General features: G+C 16.9%; 7 protein-coding genes across 7 annotated transcripts; 3 read left to right on the top strand and 4 right to left on the bottom strand.

Moving 5' to 3' along the window:
- Positions 1-1432: 1432 nt before the first annotated feature.
- On the top strand, positions 1433-2455 carry PADL01_1459400 (conserved Plasmodium protein, unknown function; the record flags this gene model as incomplete). The annotated part of the gene is made up of 1 exon (XM_028684893.1): positions 1433-2455. One exon carries the CDS (start codon positions 1433-1435, stop codon positions 2453-2455), a length of 1023 nt encoding a protein of 340 aa, XP_028540925.1.
- A 659-nt stretch (positions 2456-3114) lies between these two features.
- Positions 3115-3684, bottom strand: PADL01_1459300 (OPA3-like protein, putative; the record flags this gene model as incomplete). The annotated part of the gene is made up of 1 exon (XM_028684890.1): positions 3115-3684. One exon carries the CDS (start codon positions 3682-3684, stop codon positions 3115-3117), a length of 570 nt encoding a protein of 189 aa, XP_028540924.1.
- A 1807-nt stretch (positions 3685-5491) lies between these two features.
- On the top strand, positions 5492-8134 carry PADL01_1459200 (conserved Plasmodium protein, unknown function; the record flags this gene model as incomplete). Its single annotated transcript, XM_028684889.1, has 1 exon — positions 5492-8134. One exon carries the CDS (start codon positions 5492-5494, stop codon positions 8132-8134), a length of 2643 nt encoding a protein of 880 aa, XP_028540923.1.
- Positions 8135-8861: 727 nt separating this feature from the next.
- On the bottom strand, positions 8862-11204 carry PADL01_1459100 (GTP-binding protein, putative; the record flags this gene model as incomplete). The annotated part of the gene is made up of 1 exon (XM_028684888.1): positions 8862-11204. One exon carries the CDS (start codon positions 11202-11204, stop codon positions 8862-8864), a length of 2343 nt encoding a protein of 780 aa, XP_028540922.1.
- Positions 11205-12095: 891 nt separating this feature from the next.
- Positions 12096-14312, bottom strand: PADL01_1459000 (ATP-dependent RNA helicase DBP5; the record flags this gene model as incomplete). The annotated part of the gene is made up of 1 exon (XM_028684887.1): positions 12096-14312. The coding sequence occupies one exon, from the start codon at positions 14310-14312 to the stop codon at positions 12096-12098; it is 2217 nt and encodes a 738-aa protein (XP_028540921.1).
- Positions 14313-15621: 1309 nt separating this feature from the next.
- On the bottom strand, positions 15622-16521 carry PADL01_1458900 (golgi apparatus membrane protein TVP23, putative; the record flags this gene model as incomplete). The annotated part of the gene is made up of 3 exons (XM_028684886.1): positions 15622-15964; positions 16059-16184; positions 16304-16521. 3 exons carry the CDS (start codon positions 16519-16521, stop codon positions 15622-15624), a joined length of 687 nt encoding a protein of 228 aa, XP_028540920.1.
- Positions 16522-17470: 949 nt separating this feature from the next.
- PADL01_1458800 (conserved Plasmodium protein, unknown function) lies at positions 17471-19981 on the top strand (the record flags this gene model as incomplete). Its single annotated transcript, XM_028684885.1, has 1 exon — positions 17471-19981. The coding sequence occupies one exon, from the start codon at positions 17471-17473 to the stop codon at positions 19979-19981; it is 2511 nt and encodes an 836-aa protein (XP_028540919.1).
- Positions 19982-22709: the final 2728 nt, after the last annotated feature.

Below are 22709 nucleotides of genomic sequence, written 5' to 3'. Positions count from 1 at the left end.
ATATATTTATATATATATTAATATTTTTGTATATAATTTTTTGATGAATAAATATGAAATATATATTTATTTTATATAAAATATATTCATTCATATATAATAAAAAATATATTTTTAAATAGTTGTATTAAAAATATACATTTAAGAGGGTACTGGGTAATATATAATATATTATAAAGAAAAAATCTGGGTATATAATATATATATATATTTTATATATACTTCTGCTTATAAATATATATATATATATATATTATAATATTGATACATAATATTTTATACAATTATTTTTATAATAATGTTTATATATATATATATTATTTTATTTTATTATGTTATTATTTGGTCTATAGAAAATTTATATATAACGCCAGAATTTTTTTATCTACATATTTTACTTTTTTTCATTTATATACTTAAACTGGAATGAGATAATCCCCAAATTTTTAAATATATAAATATATATTATATATATTTTATATGTACCTTAAAAAAAAAAAAAAAAAATTCATATAAATATTAATATATATATTATTTATATATATATATATTTTATATATATTTTATTTTTTATTTTATTATTATTTTTTTTATTTTCTTTTTATTCCACTTGATATTTTTTTTAGCATTATCTATTGTTTTAGTATATTTTACTTTTTGATACTTTTTGAAACTTTTATATTTTTCGTAAATACAAAAATTATTTGTTTTTTATTTTTTTTACAACAATTAAAGAAGAATGTAAAATAAAATATTTGTTATACTTAATTTAAAAATATAAAGAATATATATAAAATATATATATACATATAAAATATAAATAATATATATATATATATATATATTATATATATGTATATTATAATATATATATAATTTATTATTATTATTTTTTAAAATACACGCACCTTTTAAAAAAAAAAAATAATAAAATAATATATGTAAAAATCCGAAATATTTCCCATATTAATTATAAAATAAATATTCAAAGAAAATACGTACATGACATGATAAATATATTTTATTATATAAAATAAATATACAATTCGTATACATGAACATGTATTTTATGTATTCAAAGAAGAATAAAAAAATAAAATAATAAATATATGTTATATATATATATATATATATATATATTTATGTATTAAATTAATGTCATCTTGAAGGCACCTCATATATATTTTTATTATTTTTTTATAATTTTTTAAAATATATAAAATATAGTAATATATATACATAAATATATATATATATATATATATTTGTATGTATGTTTATTTTTCTTTGTGTTTATATAAAATATATGTTATACACATATATATATATAAATATTTATATATATATATATTTATTTTTTTTATATTTGTAATATCGTGCTTGTATTTTTTTGATCAAGGTGTTTATATTTGGATTGTAAAAAAAAAAAAAAATGAAAAACATATTGAGGAATAGAAAAGAAAAAGAAGATGATCATGTTTCTAGTAATACAACGAACGACGTAAAAAAGGGTAGTTTTATAAATTATATATGTAAAAGTCTTAAGAATGTTTTAAAAGAAAAAATACAGAGTAAATATAAATATTCCTTATTAATAGGATTATTTATTACATTTTTAATATTTTGTGGTTTTTTTAGATATATGACAGAATTATATCATACTCATTTTTATAATTTCAAATATATTGATGTATCTAATACAGAAAAATTAAAAGAAATATTTTTTAGTAATAATCCATATTTAGTATATTGTAAAAATGATAAAAATACAAGTATACATCCAGTAATTAATGCTAGTCGTTCGAACTTACCTGATATTTTAAATATTGCTGTAATTAATTGTAAAATGCCATTACCAAGTAAACAAAATATATATCAAAGATTTAGTTTAGAAGATAATACACCTGCCTTTGTAATTTGTTATGGAAAGAAACCTAAACCAATAAGTGCTGCCTTATTAAATAATAAAAAGAAATTCATAACATATGTACGTGAAGCATTAGTATTTAATGTTCCTTTTTTTAGTAAGTTTCCACAATTTCAAACCAAATGTTTAAATAAAAATAAAAAATGTCTACTCTTTATTAATAATTTAGAATTAACTACTAAAAATATACAATATAATTATATAAATGATTTATTTGTTACAAATAAATATTTCAATATTAGCCCTTTAATTATTGATAATAAAAGATTCATCATGAAATTAAATAATGAATTAAATAAAACTTATTTTAAAAAAAATGATGTACATGTTTTATGTCTTTTTAATGATACAATTAAAAATGTTGATACTTTCTATGGATTCTTTTATAATGATAACTTTGACGATTTCAAAAAATTATCCGCATTTGTTTCTACATGTATAAATGCAAATAGCCAAACAAAACAAGCAGTCAAATTGCAAGAGCCTCCACAAATTAAATATAGACCAGTCAAGCAAACCAAACAATAAAAAATAAAAAAAAAAATTAAAATGCATAATATGTAAATGTATATATAAATGTATAATATATATATATATATATATATATATATATATATATATATATATATATGTTCACATTAATTTTAATTTTTTTTTTTTTTTTTTTTTTTTTGTCAATACATATATTAAATTAACTAATTGAGTTATATGCATCTGATAAACAAAATTTTGTTCATATATATTATTTTTTCTTATTAATAATGGAACATTATATATATGTTATATTTATATGTGCATTTTTCCATTTTTTTTTTGAAATCTATAAGTATATAATTTTTTTTTTTTTTTTTATAAATATTTCACCGCTATTTATTTAACCTCATACGAATTTTATATGATATATATTTATATTTATATATTTATAATGACTAATAAAAAATTGAGTTAAAATGAAAATTTTTGAAAATACAACATAATTAAAACAAATAAATATGAACATATAAAAATATATATATTTATATATATAATATCAATATGTAGTTTTTTACAAAAAAAAAAAAAAAAAAAAACAATATAGAAAGATTTCAAAATTGAACGTTATTATTTATTATATATATATATATATATATATATATATATACATATATACATATATACCATTGTCACATTTTAGTTATTCATTTAGTTCAATTTTGTTTTATATTATTTTTACCATTTTGTTCTTTATCATTTTGAGAAAGAGTATTTTGTTTGCTAACATATTTATTATATATATTTTTAAAGAAGTTTTTATTTTCTATATCATAACTTCTATTATCCCTAATATTTTTTTTTGTGGGCATAACTATTTTCATAATTTCATCATTTTCTTTTTGTAATTCCAAAACTTGTAATTTTAATGTTTCTAATTTATGATTTAATATGTATTCTTTTTTTGCTTCTTTTAAACTATTTCTTTTATATTCTGCTATAATTATTAAAGCTGCAATTAAAAATATAATAGTTTCTCCTAGAATTTCACTACCTACATTAACTGATTTATTCTCACTTATGTAAGAACTATAATTTATATTGGTTGTATTTGAATTATAAAATTTTTTTTGTATATACTGTTCAAAAAAATAATATTTCTTACCACAATATATACATATACTCTTAAAATTTTTATTTTCTATAGCTTTCTTTTTTATATAACCTGATATAGGTTTACTTACCTGTCTTATTAAAACAATCCCAATTTTAAAAAGTGGAATCATTTTCTTATCTTAAAGATATTATAGGAACATTTGTACAACATACTTTGTTTTATATATACAAAAAAAAAATATATATATATATATATAAATGAAGAAATTATAATAATAATATGGAATATATATATTGTACATATATATATATACATATATGTATTGCATATATTTATCCATATAACCATTCAAAATTGTAAATATAAAGCTAACTTTCTTTCTTCTTTTTTTTAAGCTTTATATATTTTTTACCCTCAAAAGGATTTTCTAAGACGTTTCCACAATGGTTGTACAATATATACATATATATATATATTTTTATTTTTTATTATTTTTTTTTTTTTTTTTTTTGCTATATTGGAAAAACTCAAATAAGTAATATACCATCACATTTCTTAACATACATATTGTTTATTTTCTTATCACATATATATTTCATCTTATACAATTATAACTCTCAAATATGGGTGTATTATCTTTTCATATATGATATAATTTTTGCTGAACAAATATTAATTGGACATCTAAACAAATTTTCAACTTTTTTTTTTTTTTTTTCTTATTTTAAAAATGTGATATATTCTTATTATTTTATATTATTTGTTTCTTTTATTATTATTTTTTTTTTTTTTTTTTTTTTCAAATTATACTATTTAATAAAATTCAATAAATTAAATATATATATATATATATTTTTATTTGTGTATGATATATAATTATAATAAAACAATTTGTTTTATATATATTTATTTTATATTGATACCGAAAAAAAAAAAAAAAAAAAAAAAAAAAAAAAAAAATAGACTATTATAGTTTTTATTATTATGTCATAATATTTATATATATTATACATTTGGTAAATATATATTCTTTATATATATCCTCATCACATACATATATATAATATATTATATTATTGCCCCAAGAAATATTTATTAATATATTCATTTCACAATTTTTTTATTTTTTTATTTTTACAAAACGATTCAAGAAAAAAAAAAGAAAAATTAAAAATACCAGCTATCAAATATATTATATATATATATATATATATATAATTATATATATTACATATTATAGTAATATCAAATAACATATATTTTTTTTTCGAATTTATATATAATAAATATATTTTATAAAATTTTGTAAATATATTTAGAATTATAAATATATTTATATCTTTTTAATTTCTTTTTTTTTGAGAAAAGTCTATTTTTATATAGGTTTTGTATGAAAATATTCAATTCACAGTTATTTTAATTTTTTTTTTTCTTTGTATATAAAATAAATAATATATTCGATGAGGTTGTATGGAGTTTGTTTTTTTTTTTTTTTTTTTCGTTTTTAAGAATTAAATAAAATGTATATATTTAATTTGATATAGTATTATATATATTTTTTTCTATTTTTTAGTAAATTTATTTATATATATATTATGTTAATTCTTTTAATTTAAACCATTTTACTGTTGTTCTTATTTATATATAGCAGCCACTTTTTTAAATTATATAATATATATATAATTGAATATTTTATTATAAATATACCCTTTATTGTAATTTAAAAAAAAAAAAAAAAAAAAAAAAAGTGAATAAATTATAAATATATATATATATATATTTATATATTCATTTCTTGTTGATAAATATATATAACCGATCAAATATATATTATTTTAAACATATTTCTTTTTATGTATAACAAATATGATATGACCACAATGAAAATACAAAAATATATACAATAATTTATATAAATATATATCTTTTTTTTTTTTTTTTTTTTCATTTGTTTATATATATTACAAAGTTAACAAATGAAGGATGTAAAATTAAACAAGTCTAATATAAATGTAGATGAGAATGGTAATGAGCTAAATTTTAAAAATAAAATAAAAGATAATAATGAAAATTGTGAAATAGAGGAAAAAGAATATAATGACATGTCAATGAATCGCTTGAATGATACATCTTCAGAATGTTCATCATCGAGTAGTATTGATGATAATAAAAATAATATGATCAACGAAAAAAAAAAAGAAAAAGAACCAAAAAAAATTGTACATGGAATTAATTACAATATAAAGAACATGAATGAAGATAATTATCATAAGAATAATAAAAATTTTGAGTATAATCCAATGGATCAAGAATATAATAAAAACAGAGGAAAAATATATAACCTTTTTTCAAAAGAACATTATGTTTATGAACATTATAAAAAGAAAGATATTTTATTAAGTCTATGGTGGAAAAATTTAATAGATCTATACTCAGATATTATAATAACAAATTTGTCTAATAATATAAGTAATATAGAAATTATAAATATGAATCATGATAATAATAATAATATTTTAAAAAATACAAATTTCGAGTATTTCAATGAAGGGGTTTTATTTTTTCATAATTCAAAGAAGACCAATAATTATAAAATGAGCATATTACGTGTAATTACAACAGATGAAGTAAATAAAAAAAATGAGAAACAATTTTTTCATTCGTCTGCATTAAAAAATAATATTATAGATGATTCTTTTAAAAAATATTATTCCAAGAAATATAAAAATATACCAATTATTAAAAGATATAATTGTATGTATTTACCATATTATACAACCAATACAGATATTTTATATTGTAATAAACAAAATATGAACACTAGTGTAATGTCACGTCAGTCAACGTTTATGAATGATGGAAATGTAATTGTAGCTAATAAGTCAATAAACGGAAAAATATATCTTTATAATATTAAAAATACAATTAATAGGATTAATAAAATGGAGTCTATAGAGGCTGATGGGGGTATACCAGCTGCCTTAGATGATGACAATTATATTAATAATGATTATTATGATGATGAAGAGGAAGAGGAAGAAGAAGAGGAGGAGGAGGAGGATGAAAATAATAAATTACATTTTGATAATGAAAAGAACGACGAACAAGAGGAATGTATAGAACATTATAAAAATGATGATGGTGATGATAATGATGATGAAGATGAAGTGTTTGGAGTTGAAATAGAAAATAACCAAAAATATAATCATGAAGTAAATATAATAAATGATGAAAATAATAATTCAAATGATTGTGATAAAAAGATCGATGAGAATTCAAAAAATGAATGTTCTGATAATAAAAAAAAGGATAGAATCCTTACATTTAGGAAGAAAAAAAAAACAGAAATTGGTAAGGAAGAAAATAAGAATATAATATGGAATAACTCAAATGATATCAATATTGATAATAATAATAATAAGAATAAAATCAATAATAAGAATAATAATAATAAATATTATTATTATGACCTTTGTGATGATAATGTTACCAATTTAAAAAGTAGAAAAAAAAAGAAATATAAATCTACAGATAATGAAAAAAAGAATAAAATATATGATGGGCAATTATTATTAGAATTAGAAGGTCATAAAAGAACTGGGAAAGGATTATTTTTTAGAGAAAATTATTTATTAAGTAATGGTGATGATAAGAATATATTCATATATGATATAAATAGTAAGAGTGTAAATTCAAAAAAAAATAAATATGGTGATGAACATACAAATGTATCAAAAATAAAACCATATATATCAATAAAGACGAATGAATTATATAGTAATGTAAGATGGTTATATGATTCTATAATAATCGGATCAACATATAGTGGATATTTTTCTTTATTTGATATAAGGATGAAGAATAATAATATAAATACCGTTCATAATTCATATACAGATACATTAAATAATAATTATAGAAGTGATAGTATATATAATAATTATATTAATTATAATATGAACAAAAGAATATCAAATATTAATAATAATATAAATAATTATGAAAATAAAATAAATATGTATTCTATACATAAGAAAATAACAAAATATGAAATATCAGATATAGATAAATATAATAGTCAAGATAATAATTTAATTTGTTTAAGCTCATTAAATAATATATTTATTTTTGATATAAGATATATAAATAATAATTTACCATATAAAGTATTACATGATAATTCATATAATAATTATAATTTAAATGATACTTATTTTGAACCATATCAAACATCTCTCTATACTGGTGAAGGGAATAGTAGTAATACAAATGTCAATTATTTTTATGATCATTCATATAATAATTTTTATAATGATGATTTTTTTAATTCAGATACTTTTATTCATTCATTGTTTTGGTGTAATATTGAAGGATTTAATTATATCGGATCTTTAAATAATAAAGGTATTATCAACATATATGATGTTAATAAAAGTAAACAACATTGTGTATTTACATATGGATGTAAATATATTAAACATTTTAAATATAATCCATATAAAATTAATAATTTCTTATCAGTGGATAAGAATAATATTTTGCATCTTTTTACATTACCTGACCAAATATATAAAAGTGATTTTGACATGTACCTAAATAAATATATAAAGGATGAATAATAAAAATATATACATATAAATAATATATATATATATTAAAATTTTTAAGTCTTTATCATTCAAAAAAAAAAAAAAAAAAATTATTTTAATTAAATACAAAATATATTATACATGTACATATATTCTATATAATTAACATATCTACGTCCTTTTATGATTGTATTGAATTATAATATAAGAATATATAAAGAGTATATATCTTTATATTTATTGTATGAACATAAACTGATATATGAGTATAATCATATATTCATATATGAATATTTTCATGTTCCTACAATATTATTTGAGACAATTAAATTTGAATAATTTCAATTTAATATAATATAATATGATATAATATAATTTTTTTTTTTTTTTTTTTTTTTCTTGTGATAAATAAGTAAATATATATATGTAAGTGTGTATGTGTCTATTTATTTATTTATTTATTTATTTATATTTATAATTAAATATACTTAAATATTATTTACTATATCATTTGAATAACATTTCATATTTGAACATTTTAAAATTAAAGGTTAAAAGTTAAAATTTAAAAGTTACAAATTAAAAACATATAAATAAAACTCAAAAAAATAAAAAATCCATCCATTCATATAAATATATATATATATATATATATATATATATATAGATATAGATATATTTATATATTTTATTTTTTTTATGGAACAAAAAAAAATTGTCAATAAATTGATTTTTTTTCTATATAATACATAACATATTACAATTGATGAAGTATATTTTGTAAATCTTCTTGTTTTGATATTATGGAAGTGTTAGTATCATTAAAATTTGCTAAATTTTTTATTTGTTCTTGCTCCTTTTGTAGTGTTTCATTTTTGATATGTTCTCTTCTGTGAGGATATAATTTATCTAACTGTTGTATTAATTTTTTTTTTTTTTTCAAAACTTTTGTTGTTCTTCCTCTATAAGATTTAAATTTAAATACATCAATCTGTGTATGTTTAATTGCATCAGTTATCATTGAAGGTCTTCTATATATTTTAATATTTTTAGGAACATAAATTTCGAAAATTTTGGTACCACTTCCTGTTATAGAGAACCAACCTAAATCAGATATGACTATATCATCTACACTTTCAAAATCTTTTCCATATATTTTTATAGTATGTTTAACAAAAGGTTTTAATAAATCAAAATCTGAGTTGATATGTGGAGGATATAAGAAAGAGCATTTTTTTTTTTCAAGAAATGATTCGACTTTTTCAGTTCTACACATATGTACTGTTACCTTATTTGATAAATAAAATGTTAATAAAGAAAACGTACCATATATAAAATTTATATAACACATAGAACCTAATATGATAGATGAATCTTGTTTCAATTTATATGTAAATGGTTGAATTTTTTTATTTATGCATATACCATTTAAATCTATATCTTTATATAAGATAGAAGAATATTGATATTTAGTAGGTATACCAATTGTATCTATAATATTTATATTTTTTTTCAATTTAAAAACATTATAATTTAATGTAGTATATGGTATATTTGATGTTGTAACACCACCTTTTTTTCTTTTATTATATATATCACCTATATGTTTATAATTAATATATTTTAAAAATGAATTAACAAATGTTGATTTACCTACATTAACACAACCTACTATATATATGTCAGTTCCTTTATCTATATCAACATAATATTTCATTCTTTCTTCTAACATATCATAATTATAAAACTTTAAGGCAGATATAAATATTAAATCATTTATATGAGAATTCTTTATTTGCCTAACTAAATTACGAAACCATATTTTTATCATATCTAAATTTGTTGACTTAGGTAAACAATCTACTTTGTTGACTAGCCATATGATATTTAAATCTTTATTTTTACATCCTATATATAATTCTGGTAATATAGTATTTTCAATATTTGTTATATCTATTATATATAATACTAATGATTTACGTTTCATCTTTTTAATTAAATTATTCATAATATGATTACGATCTCCTTCGATATATTTAGATGTACTTAATGCCATTTTTTCAACATCTAATCTTTTCTTATCATTTCTTTTTTTCATCACATCTTTTTTTTCGTATATATTAATGGATCGTTTATCTATATTGTACGAGTTATCTTGATAAAGACATTCGTTATCTATATCATTGTTATGAATCTCAACCTTTGAAAGGTTTTGAGTAGACATATTTGTATCTTCTACATGGTTATCAACATTATCCTTTTGTTCTCTATCAAGCGAATTATCACTATCATTAATATTATCATTAATATTATCAATATTTATATTACTATCATTATTAATATTAGTAGTGCTCCTTTTATTTTGCAACATATCAGTTGTACTTATTTCCATCTTTCCTCTCTTATCACACAATTTTATCATCTTTTTTACAATATATAACTTATTAGATAAGGGTGTATTTTTATTAAATAATCTGTCAAAAATATTAATATGTTTTTCATTTTTTCTTTTATTGTTATGTTCTGTTATCAAAATATTAGGAGCAATATCATCACAAGTGTGTAAATTTTCCTTGTCCTTATTTTTACTATTTTTATTTTTATGATTCTTTTGTTTAATATCCTGTTGTAACATTTTTCTACATTTAATAATATTTTCTATTCTATTTGTATCTACTTCACAATTAAGATCGGTACTTTTATAATGTTGTAATCTATAACATCTCTTACATAAAATAATTCTTGTTTTTATTTTATAATTTGAAAAATTATTTATATCAACCTTAACACCATCAGGAATAGTATCCACTTCTTCTCCTTTAACCTTAGTATAAAATTTTAGTCTTCCATTAGTATATTTTTCATAAACTGAATAAGGAACATATCCACTTTTCTTTTCATTTGTTGTTTGTAGAAATTCTCCACATCCAATACAATTAAGTTTTCTCAATGGATTAACATAAAAATAATCTTCTTCTACATTTAAATGATTGTGCACATTTGTAGTGAACGGAATGAAATTGATTTTTTTATGTAGAAGTTTTATATTAACTAGATTTTTATTTTTATGTAAAATGTTTTTATATAGTATGTTGAACATTTAGTAAAAAAAAAAAAAAAAAAAAAAAAAAAAAAAAAAGAGATATTTCCTTTTTTTTTTTTTTGATATAAAGGTATATATCAAAATGAAAGAATTATACATATAAATAAATAAATATATATATCTATATTGATAGAATTAAAATATGAATATATTATTACACGTTATATTAATTTACAAGTGTATTTTTACATATAAAAAATTAAATAAAAAAATAAATTCGACATTCTATGAAAATATAAAAATATATGAATTTTAATTAATTTTATTTTTTTATCCTTAATTATATTTTTTACGAACTAAAATTGTATTACAAGAGATATTTTTTATATAAATGGAAAAAAAAAAAAAAAAAAAAAAAAAAATTACATATATATATATTCATATATATTTATTTATTTATTTATTATTTTATATGATTATATGGGGTCGTACAAATTACATCCTAATTATACACATATGATAAAATAATTTACGTTTTATATTTTAAGTTAACTAAAACGTAGTAAGAGTAATATTTATATAAAGTTAACAATTTAGGTGTCATTTATATATATGTATATAGTTTAAAAGAAAAAATAAAAATATATTTACGAATACAAAATGGGAATATAAAAAAGCCACAATACATAAAAAGAAATACCAATATGTTTATATATATAAAAATATATACATTTTAAAAATATGAGAGTAAGTTATTTTTACTTGTCGTTTTTTTTTTATTTTATGGTAAAAAAAACAAAATGAAAATTATAATATAATAAAACAATTATATATATATATATATATACATATACCATTTATAACATATATATTAAAATTGTAGATTTCTTTCTATAATACAAAAATGTATATAATATATATATTTATTTATTTTTTTTTTTTTTTGTTTTAATTTTTCAATTTGGTTAAAGATGTTATCATTAATTCTGAATCAAATTCAAGATCGGCTATAGAACATTTATAATATTCTTCTATTTGTTTAATATGAGACATTTGATTTTTACTAATAAAATTAATTGCCATACCCTTAGTTCCAAATCTACCTGTTCTACCAATTCTGTGTATATATGTTTCCATATTAACCCGTTGATTAGATGCATTATTTACAGTATCTCCTATTCTTCCTTGATATATATATGGTAAATCAAAATTGATTACTAAACTTATAGAAGGTACATCAATACCTCTAGATAATAAATCTGTACATATTAATACTTTTGATATTCCTTTTTTAAAATCTGACATTAAGGTATCTCTTGTTTTTGGATCCATTCCTAGAACATTTGCTTTTTGAACTTGATTTTTTGTAAAACGACTTATAATACTATCAGCACAAATTAAAGTTACATTATGATTATTTTCTGTCATAAAATTATATAAATTATATGCTGATTTTTTTGAATTTACAAATATAACACACTGTGATATTGTCATGGAACAATATAATTCTGATAAATAATAATATTTCTGTTCATCATTTTCTGTTATTAAATAATATTGTTTTACACATTTTAATGTCAAATCTTCTTGTCTTACACTTATCTTTGTAGCTTTAGGAGCAAACTGATCTGCAAATTTACGTACACTATCATTATATGTTGCTGAAAATAATAGTATTTGACAAGATCGTGGTAAAAATCTTTTTATTGTTTCGACTTGTGAAGACATATTATTTTTTATATCAATTAAATCATCTGCTTCATCTAATACAAATAATTTTATATTTTTTGTATCAATAAATTTTCGTTTTAAAAAATCTAATGTTTTTCCAGGAGTACCTACATATATCTGATATCCTCCTGATTTATTATATCTCTCACATAATGGTACAGCCAAAAAAACTTTAACATTTAAATATTTTGTAAAGTTACACACTACATCATAATTCTGTTGTGATAATTCTCTTGTAGGACATATACAAACAGCTTGTAAAGATGAAAATGTTCTATTAATTTTACATAACATTGCAATAACAAAGGTTAAAGTTTTTCCTGATCCATTTTGTGATTGAGCTATTAAATTCTTATTACTACTTAAAATTATAGGTAATGCATAAGCTTGTATTTTTGATGGTCCTAAAAATTTTAAATAGGTTAATATTTGTATTAATTCGTTATCAATTTTTAGTTCTTCCCACGTATTTTTTGAATGATATAATTTAAAATCACTACTTTCTTTATTATTACTACTACTAGTGGTAGTATCATTATTTTTATTATTATCATTATTTTTATTATTATCATCATTATTATTATTATTATCATTTTTGTCAATTGTACTACTAGTTGTGCTAAATAAATCATTCGCTTTTTTTTCTTTATTATCAATATTTATATTTTCAATTATTGATATTGCTTCTTCTTCTACTGGTTCTTTCGTTTCTGCAGTTTCTTCAATTTCATAATCATCATTATCTTCTACAAGTACACTGTGCTTTTTTTTAACAACTTCTTCATTATTATTATTATTATCATTATTTTCCTTATTATCATTTTCGCTTATTGGTTTTATACTATTATTTTTTTGACTATCCGACGTAGACACATTCTCGTCCTTTTCCTCTTTCTTTGATATTAATTCACTAGACTTTTTATCACCATCGCCTGGTACGCAATTTTCCTTTTTATCTTCTTCCTTATTTTTTTCACACTTCTCTTCATCTTTTTTATTTAAACTATTTGTAAACGACAAAAGATCTGTGGATGATAAATTATTTTTATCTTGTTTAGCCATCATAGACATCATGGTTTGAAGGATAGCTGGATCATCTTTATTTTTTTGTAGATAATTCAAAAACATATTCATAACATTATCACTTCCCTCTTTGGGTTTATTATCATCATCTGGTTGGTTTTTATCGCTAGATTTATTATCATCAGCTAGTTGGTTTTTATCGCTAGATTTATTATCATCAGCTTGTTGGTTTTTATCGCTAGATTTATTATCATCAGCTGGTTGGTTTTTATCGCTTGATTTATTATCATCATTATTATTATCTTCCTTCTTTTGTGAACTTTGTTCCTCCTTTTTTGTATCTATTACATCTGCCGTTCCACTTTGCTTTTCTTCTTTAGACTCAATATTTGCTGCCTCTTGTGTTTCCATTTTTGTTAATTTTAAAACAAAAGGTATATTATTAAATATTTTATATATATTTTTGTTATAATAAAACTGGTTTTTTTTATTATTATTATTAATATTATTTTATTTTATTTTTTTTTTTATATATATAATAACATCATAAATGTCATAACATATAACATTAAAGGTATATATTTTGTGTTACGTTTATGTATTTATATTCTATATATATATTATATATATATAAAGTTTGATACATATGTATTATTTTATAAAAAAAACAAAAAATAATAAATAAATATTTATTATAATTAAATATATATAACATTTATATATTCCTTTACTATTATATTATGTATTTTTTTTTTTTTTTTTTTTTTATATTGGGTATTAAAAACAAATGAATTATTTTTAGAAAAAAAACATATTTTAATATATTCTTTTTCAAAACTGCTTAAAACATATAAATGTTATTAAGAATAAAAATGAATACATAATAATATATATTTCTTTTTAAAAATAAAAAAAAAAAAAAAAAAAAAATAATATTTAAAAAAAAAAAAAAAAAGAAATATAATAAAAATGTATTAAAATATAATTATATCATATTTTATTTTTTTAACCTATGAATATATGCGTACATTTAAAAAAATGACAGATCAATTTTTCTAAATTAGGATGATATAAAATATATGATAAAAAAATATTTTTTTTCTAAAAAAATATACAAGTCCATCTATATTATATATATATTATATATATATATATATATTATTTATAAAATGTATTTATTTAATTCCCTTGTATTTTTTTTTACATGTATTATTTTACTATATTTATAATATAATTAATATTTAATAAATATATATAGCTTTTTTTTTTTTATTTATAATACATTTGTAAAATAACAAAAAATGAATATTTTTTTCTTCTTAGATTAAAAAAGTGAAGAATTAATAAAAACAATATTTGTATATATAACAAACATATGGAAATAATATAAATACATATTTATTATATGTATGTTTTTCTTTTTTAAAATTAATTGAAAAAGTCTATTTTTTACAACATTCTTAAAAATTTTAAAATATATCATTTTTAAAAATGTTTCATTATATATATATATATATATAACTAAACAAAGAAACAAACAAAAAAAAATAAAATAATAAAAAAAATAAACAAAAACAATAAAATTTTTCTATAGGGTATTTTATTAAAAAATAAATAAATAAATAAATAAATAAATGAACGAAATTTATAAACATTAAATATATATATATATATATATATATATATATATATATATATATATATATATATATGTAATATATTAGTATGTGTTATTAACTATTTTTTTTAATATAGCATTAAAATTAATTTTATTCAAAACACCTGTTACAATTTTTGGTTGTTCCTTTGAACATTTCCAAAAATTATATAAATTATAATATGATAAAAAGAAACATAAAACGCATAATAAAAACCAACAGACTTGAAATGATATAAACATTTGTATTGTTTGTACTAGCCAAATAAAAACGTAAATATATAAAGAAAACCAAAAAACATTTTTTTCATTACTATTTGATGATTTATCTTCTAATGAATGAAAAATTACATTGTTAGAATAATCGTCACCTGAGTCTATCCACCATATCATTCTTACCAAAAATCTGGAAGCATAAATAAATGAATGAATAAATAAATCAATATATATATATATATATATATATATAAAGGTATATATTTATATATGTTCCTGTTTACCTTCCTGTTATATTTTTAACTAAATAAAAGTCCAATGAAACTAAAAAAAAGGTAATTGCAAAGGTTATAATGAAATCGTATTCTTTTGTCTGTTCATTTCTAAATAAAAATGGCCCTAGAAAATAACTATAAAATGGAAAAAAATAATATATATATATATATATATATATATATATATATATATGTAAAGGTATATTCATATATATATTTGTTTGTGTTCCTTTTTATTTTTGTTTTTAAATTACATAAATATGGACAATAATTTAGGAATAACATGAATCATACAAATATAAGGATGATTCATTTTTTGAATAAATTCATTTACGTATCTGGGAAGTTCATTCTCATTAAATGAAGAAAAATTAAAATTCTTATTAATGTTCATCATATTATTCATAGTTCCATCTGATATATTTGATTTATTCTTATCATCTTTTCCACTTTGAAATATGCCTGTGTTCATTTTTTGAAATGACTTTTTTTAAAATCGAAATATACATAAAAAATAAATATATATCTAATAATATATATATATATATATATATATATATATTAGTTATATGTATATTTTTCTTATTTAATATAATTCCCTTATTAATTATTTGTTTTTATTTATTTGATTTTATTTTTTTTGACTTTTTTCCCTAGAATGTAAGAAGTTTTTTTTATTTATTGTTAAACTGATTGGTTACATAAATAATATATTCAAACATACCATGTTAAAAAAAAATATATCATTTTGATAAAAAAAAAAAGAAAAGAAAAGAAAAAATAGATAAATTTAGAGGTACTAAAATGGAATAATATATTTATATATTAATAATTATTTTAAATATAAGAATAAAATGATACGATAATATAATATATATATATAATATATACATGTAATATTATATATATATATATGTAAATGAATATACGAGAAATGTTATCCGTATGTGTTTAATATTTTTTGTATCAAAAAAAAAATATATATATATATATATATTTTTATTTATTATTTTATATTTTATATTTTATATTTTGATTTGTTTCGTGTTCTATATAATATATCTCTAAATAAAATGAACATTAAAGAGTTACATTTTATTAGATATATTTTTATTTTAATTTCTTTCTATTTTTATTTATATTATATATTATTCTTTTTTAGCCTTGAAAATTGTAGAATTTTTTCAGTTGTATGAAATGCTAAGTGGAAGGAGGCCTTATATAAAATAAGGAATTTTTTCACCAAAAAAAAAAAAAAAAAAAAATATATATAATAATATTATATAATTAAATTAAATACATTTTATATTACATTATATGTATATATATATATTTTATATGTATTTTATTTTATTGTATAATTTTTTATATTTTTAATTTTTTTTTTTTTTTTTCTTTGTGTTTTTTTTTTTTTTTTGATTATGGAAGAAGATTTAAAATACTTTAGTAATTATACTTATGCAGAAGAATCTGACAGAGAGTCTGAGAACTCAAACACAGATGATGAAGAAATTGAAGAAGAAATAGATATATATTTAAATAACGTTAATGAATATAATTTAAATAATATTAATACTTATCTTATACAATATCCTTTGAGACCTAAATATCGTCCTTATAATTTTACAAATAATATACAAAAGATATATAAATGTAATAATTATAATAAATTAAGGAATATAAAAACTAATGTACAGAATAATGAGGAAAGTTATATATTTGAATATAAATTACATGAATCAATAAAAGAGGATTTTCATGAATCTAATACAATGTATAAAGATGAAAAGATAGATAAGAATATAAGTAGATTAATTAGTACTAGTGTTTTATGTGAATATATAACAAATTGTGTTTGTATATTTAAATATAATGAAGTTACAAATAAAAAAGAAATTTTTATGATACCTTTAAAGCATATATATCAATTCAAGCCGTGTTATGATAATATAATTTTGGATAGAATATTAGACGATTCTTGTAAGGGTGAAAATAAACTGGCACTTATGAATATAAATGGCATGTACAATATGAATGTTAATAATAGTAATGGTAATAATATTAATATTAATAATAATAATAATAAGAATAATAATAATTATTATAATGAAAGGGATAATGAAGACAACTTGGAAAACAATAAATGTGTAAATTTTAATAATAAAAGTAATATTATCAACAATAATAATAATAATAATAATAACAACAACAATAATAATAATAATAGTAATAATAGTAACAATAATAGTAGTAACAATATTAATATGAATAACCTTAGTAATAATGTATGGAGCAGTATTGTTAATATATATGATCAGGAATCATATGAAGCGCATGAATTAATATCACTGTTTACAACCATCAATTATGAACATGATAATATAATACAAACAAGTGAAAATAAAAAAGAGATGATACTTGATCAGGATAAATATAATACATATAATAATGATTCCTTTATTAAAAAGGATATTAAAGAAATTAAATTTAATAATGATGCTTACTTATATTTAAATAATATGTGTAAAAATGCTAAAGAATATGAAGGTTACTCACATTTAAATGATGATAATAATATGACTAATGGCATATATAAAGATAGTTGCTCTAATAATATAAAAAGATATAATAATAGTTCAACAAATAATGATGAGGATATATTTACTAATATTAATATGATGTATTTCTTTTCTTTAAGTCTGGATGAACAAATTATAAATCTGTTTCGTATAAAAAATGTTCAGAGTTTTCAAGATTTAAAGAGAATATTAAAATGGAATGTAGACGATGAGGTTTTATTAAATTGTGTAAAAAAATATTGTGTAAATATTTTAGGATTGTGGGTTATTAAATCGAAATATTTATATAAATTTTTACGAGGTAAAGAAGATAAGAAGGAAAATATGAAAGATAATAATAATAATAATAATAATATTATTGAAAATAACACAAATGACAAAAATATAAGTAATAGTAATATGGATAAAAATAATATACAGAATGGTAGTACTGAGGAAAGATTTTCTTATGTGGATTATAAAATGAGAGTACGAGATTTATTATTAGTTATTATATATAAGCAAGTGGAACCTATGTTATATAAGTTTATATATGATACTAGACATCAAATAATAAATAACAAAAATAATAATATAAATAATAATAATAATAATAATAATAGTATTAATTACAGTGCTTATAATAATTACGATAATCATAATAGTATAAGAAATAATGACAGTATTGGTAGAAAAAAAATGAATTCTTCAACATCTATTATAATTGAAAATTTTGAAAAGGCTACAAATTTATCAAATAATGTGCTTGTAGAAATATTTGGACCTTTATGTGAATATAAATATACTGGATATTTTTTTAAACATAAAATGGATGAATTATTTTTATTAAATAATATAAATTTATGTTTATCATATAATGAAAAATGGAAAAATAAAATGATAAAAATAGCAAAGATTATACAAATGTATAAGAATAGTAAAATTATTATTAATGATTATAAATTAGACATAAGAACATTAGAAAAATATATTACTGATATGTTAAATAATAATTGTTTTTCTTTTGATCATATTTATAATAATATAAAAAAAGAATCCAAAAATATACATATAGATTTACAAACATTTATTCAAGCTCTAAATAATATTGCTATTAATATTAATAATATGTGGTTCCTAAAAATAAAAAATAATAGTGATTTTAATAAATGTAGAAATGCAGTTATTAATATTTTCAAAAATGATCATAATATTGTGTTAACAAAAAATGAAATCATCAAAAAAGTTGAAACATTTATTAAGTCACAATTAAATATACCAGATATTTATTTTAGAAATATTTTAAAAGAATTCTGTCTACAAAAAAATGGAAAATATTTTTTCAAAGGAAATGACAAAGTTAATATCGACTAAAAAAATATAAAACAAAATAAAACAAATTAAATTAAAAAGAATTCAAAAAAATATATAAATAAATTAAAGTATAAATAAATAAATATATATATATATACATTATATATATTGTAATTTTTTTTTTTTTTTTTTTTTTTTTGCAATTAAAATAATTAAAATTATATATAATTAATTTCATTTATGATTTAATTTTCCTTTTTTCTTTTTTTTTTTTTTTTTTGGTTAAAAAATTTTCTGCATTAGACATTTGACATATGTACGTATATATATGTACCAAATTTTTATATATATATATAAATTAATAAAAACAAAATTAATTTTATATAATTTAACAATTTCAAAAGAAAAAATAAATATTACATATATATATATATTTTATAGACTTTGATATATTATAATTATTTTGTTTTTTTTTTATTATTTTTTTTAATTTTTTTTTTTTTAAATAAAATTTTTACAGTTATATATAAAAACATTTTCAAATAAATAATTGTTATAATTTTTTTTCAATATGAATAATTATATATAACCAAATGTAATATTTTAAATAAAACAAAATCATAATATATATAATAATAATAATAATAATAATGATTTAATAGTAATTTTTATTATTTTTTAATTTTTAATTTTTATTTTTTAATATTTAATTTTTAATTTTTTCATTTTCTTTCGTGTCTTTGGTTTATTTTATTCTATTCATTATTATTGTATACATATATATATATATATTATATATTATATATATATAAATACATGTATATATTATATGTGTATATTTTTACACATTCTAAATAATCTTTAGTCTAAGAGTGAGAAGGGTTTTTTATATTTTTTATGTTTTTAAAAATCATATATGTAAAATATATATATATATATATATATATATATATTTTTTAATATTATTTTAATGTATATTATATATGTTTATATATTCATAAAAATAATTCTTACTACTATTGCTTGTTTATCTCTCATTATATATTTTTTAAAGAAGAAATATAATATATATAATATATAACCTTATTTAATTAAAATATAAGTCTCACTTATAAAAATAAAAATATATTATTACAATTTTTTGATTTTTATACTTAATGTTTTAAAAAAAAAAAAAAAAAATTAGTCTTTTTAAATTTGTTATATTTTATGTAAGATAATATATTTATAAAAAACATTGCTCATGTTTACTTTTTATATTTCTTAACATATATAAATATATATTTTTTTATCCATTTATTGATTTTATATATGTCATAAAATGTAACAATATATATATATATATATAAATCCTAATTATATAATAATAAGTATTAAATATATATAATACATTTTGATGTACAAATCTATTATATATAATATATCTTATTTTTTATATAGAAAAAAGTGTTTAATTTTTTGAGTATATATATATATATATTGTTAAGATATATATTATATATAATATGAGACTTTATTCTTTTAAAAAAAAAATATTAAAAAATAATAAAGTAAAATGAAGTCTGTTCATTTCAATGGACACATATATGTATAATACATTTTACACATAAATATATTTATTTCTACTTTAATATATATAAATACATATTGTCGTCTTTTTTTTTTTTTTTTTTTTTTTTAATTTATTTAATATCATATATTTTATATTATTTATTAAAAATATAAATGGAAAAAAAAAAAAAGAATAATTAAGAAATATACCTTGATGAAGTGTATATAATATATATATATATATATATATATATATATATATATAAATTAGTATACACTTTTTTTTTTTTTATTATATACATTTATATATATTTTACATAGGATAATGACTAATATAAACAAAATAACAGTTTTAAAAATTAATGTTATTTAAAAATATAATTATATATACACTTTATAGAAAATTTAATGGTTATATATATATAATTATATATTAATGTTATATTTATTGTGAAATATTTTTAAAAAAATAATCTTATAGGATTTATCTTATGTTTTTATTATATATATATATATATATATATATATATGTATATGCGCTTAATATATATTTTTTTTTTCTCTTTGCCTTTATATATAATATATATATATTGTGTAAAAATTATTATATATCTGATTGTATATAAAATTTTTCGCATTATATATAGTATATATAAAATATTAGATAGTAAATGTATATAATTCATATGTTGAAATGACTTTTGTATTTTTTTTTTTTTTTTAAATAAACTTTTAATTTGGGGTATATTTCACAAATGTATTAATATATATATATATATATATATATATACATATATATATATATTTATATATATAAATACATATTATATGTATTATCTTCATTTTTACATTATTATTTTATATTTTATATTTTATATTTTATATTTTTTTTTGTATATTTATTTGGTCCCTTATGTTTTACTCTATGATATAATATTTCAAATTGTGATATTATATATATCTATATATATATTTATATTTATAAATAATTATTAATATAAATTTGTATTATATGTGCGTGCTATGTAATATGTGCTATTCTATTTTATAGGAGAAATTTTATAAAGCAAACATGAAATATACACATATGTATATATAAATATTTATATATTTTTATGTATATAGATAAATATTTACACATTTCAATAAATAAATAAATATATATATATATATATATTTATAGGTACCAAAATATATTTCAAAACATTTATTTATAATTTTTAAATTATTTTATTTT

The sequence above is a fragment of the Plasmodium sp. gorilla clade G2 genome (assembly GCF_900097015.1).
Source record: "Plasmodium sp. gorilla clade G2 genome assembly, chromosome: 14".
In the NCBI taxonomy this organism is placed as follows: Eukaryota; Apicomplexa; class Aconoidasida; order Haemosporida; family Plasmodiidae; genus Plasmodium; species Plasmodium adleri (nom. inval.).
This window is presented reverse-complemented; position numbering and strand designations above follow the sequence as displayed.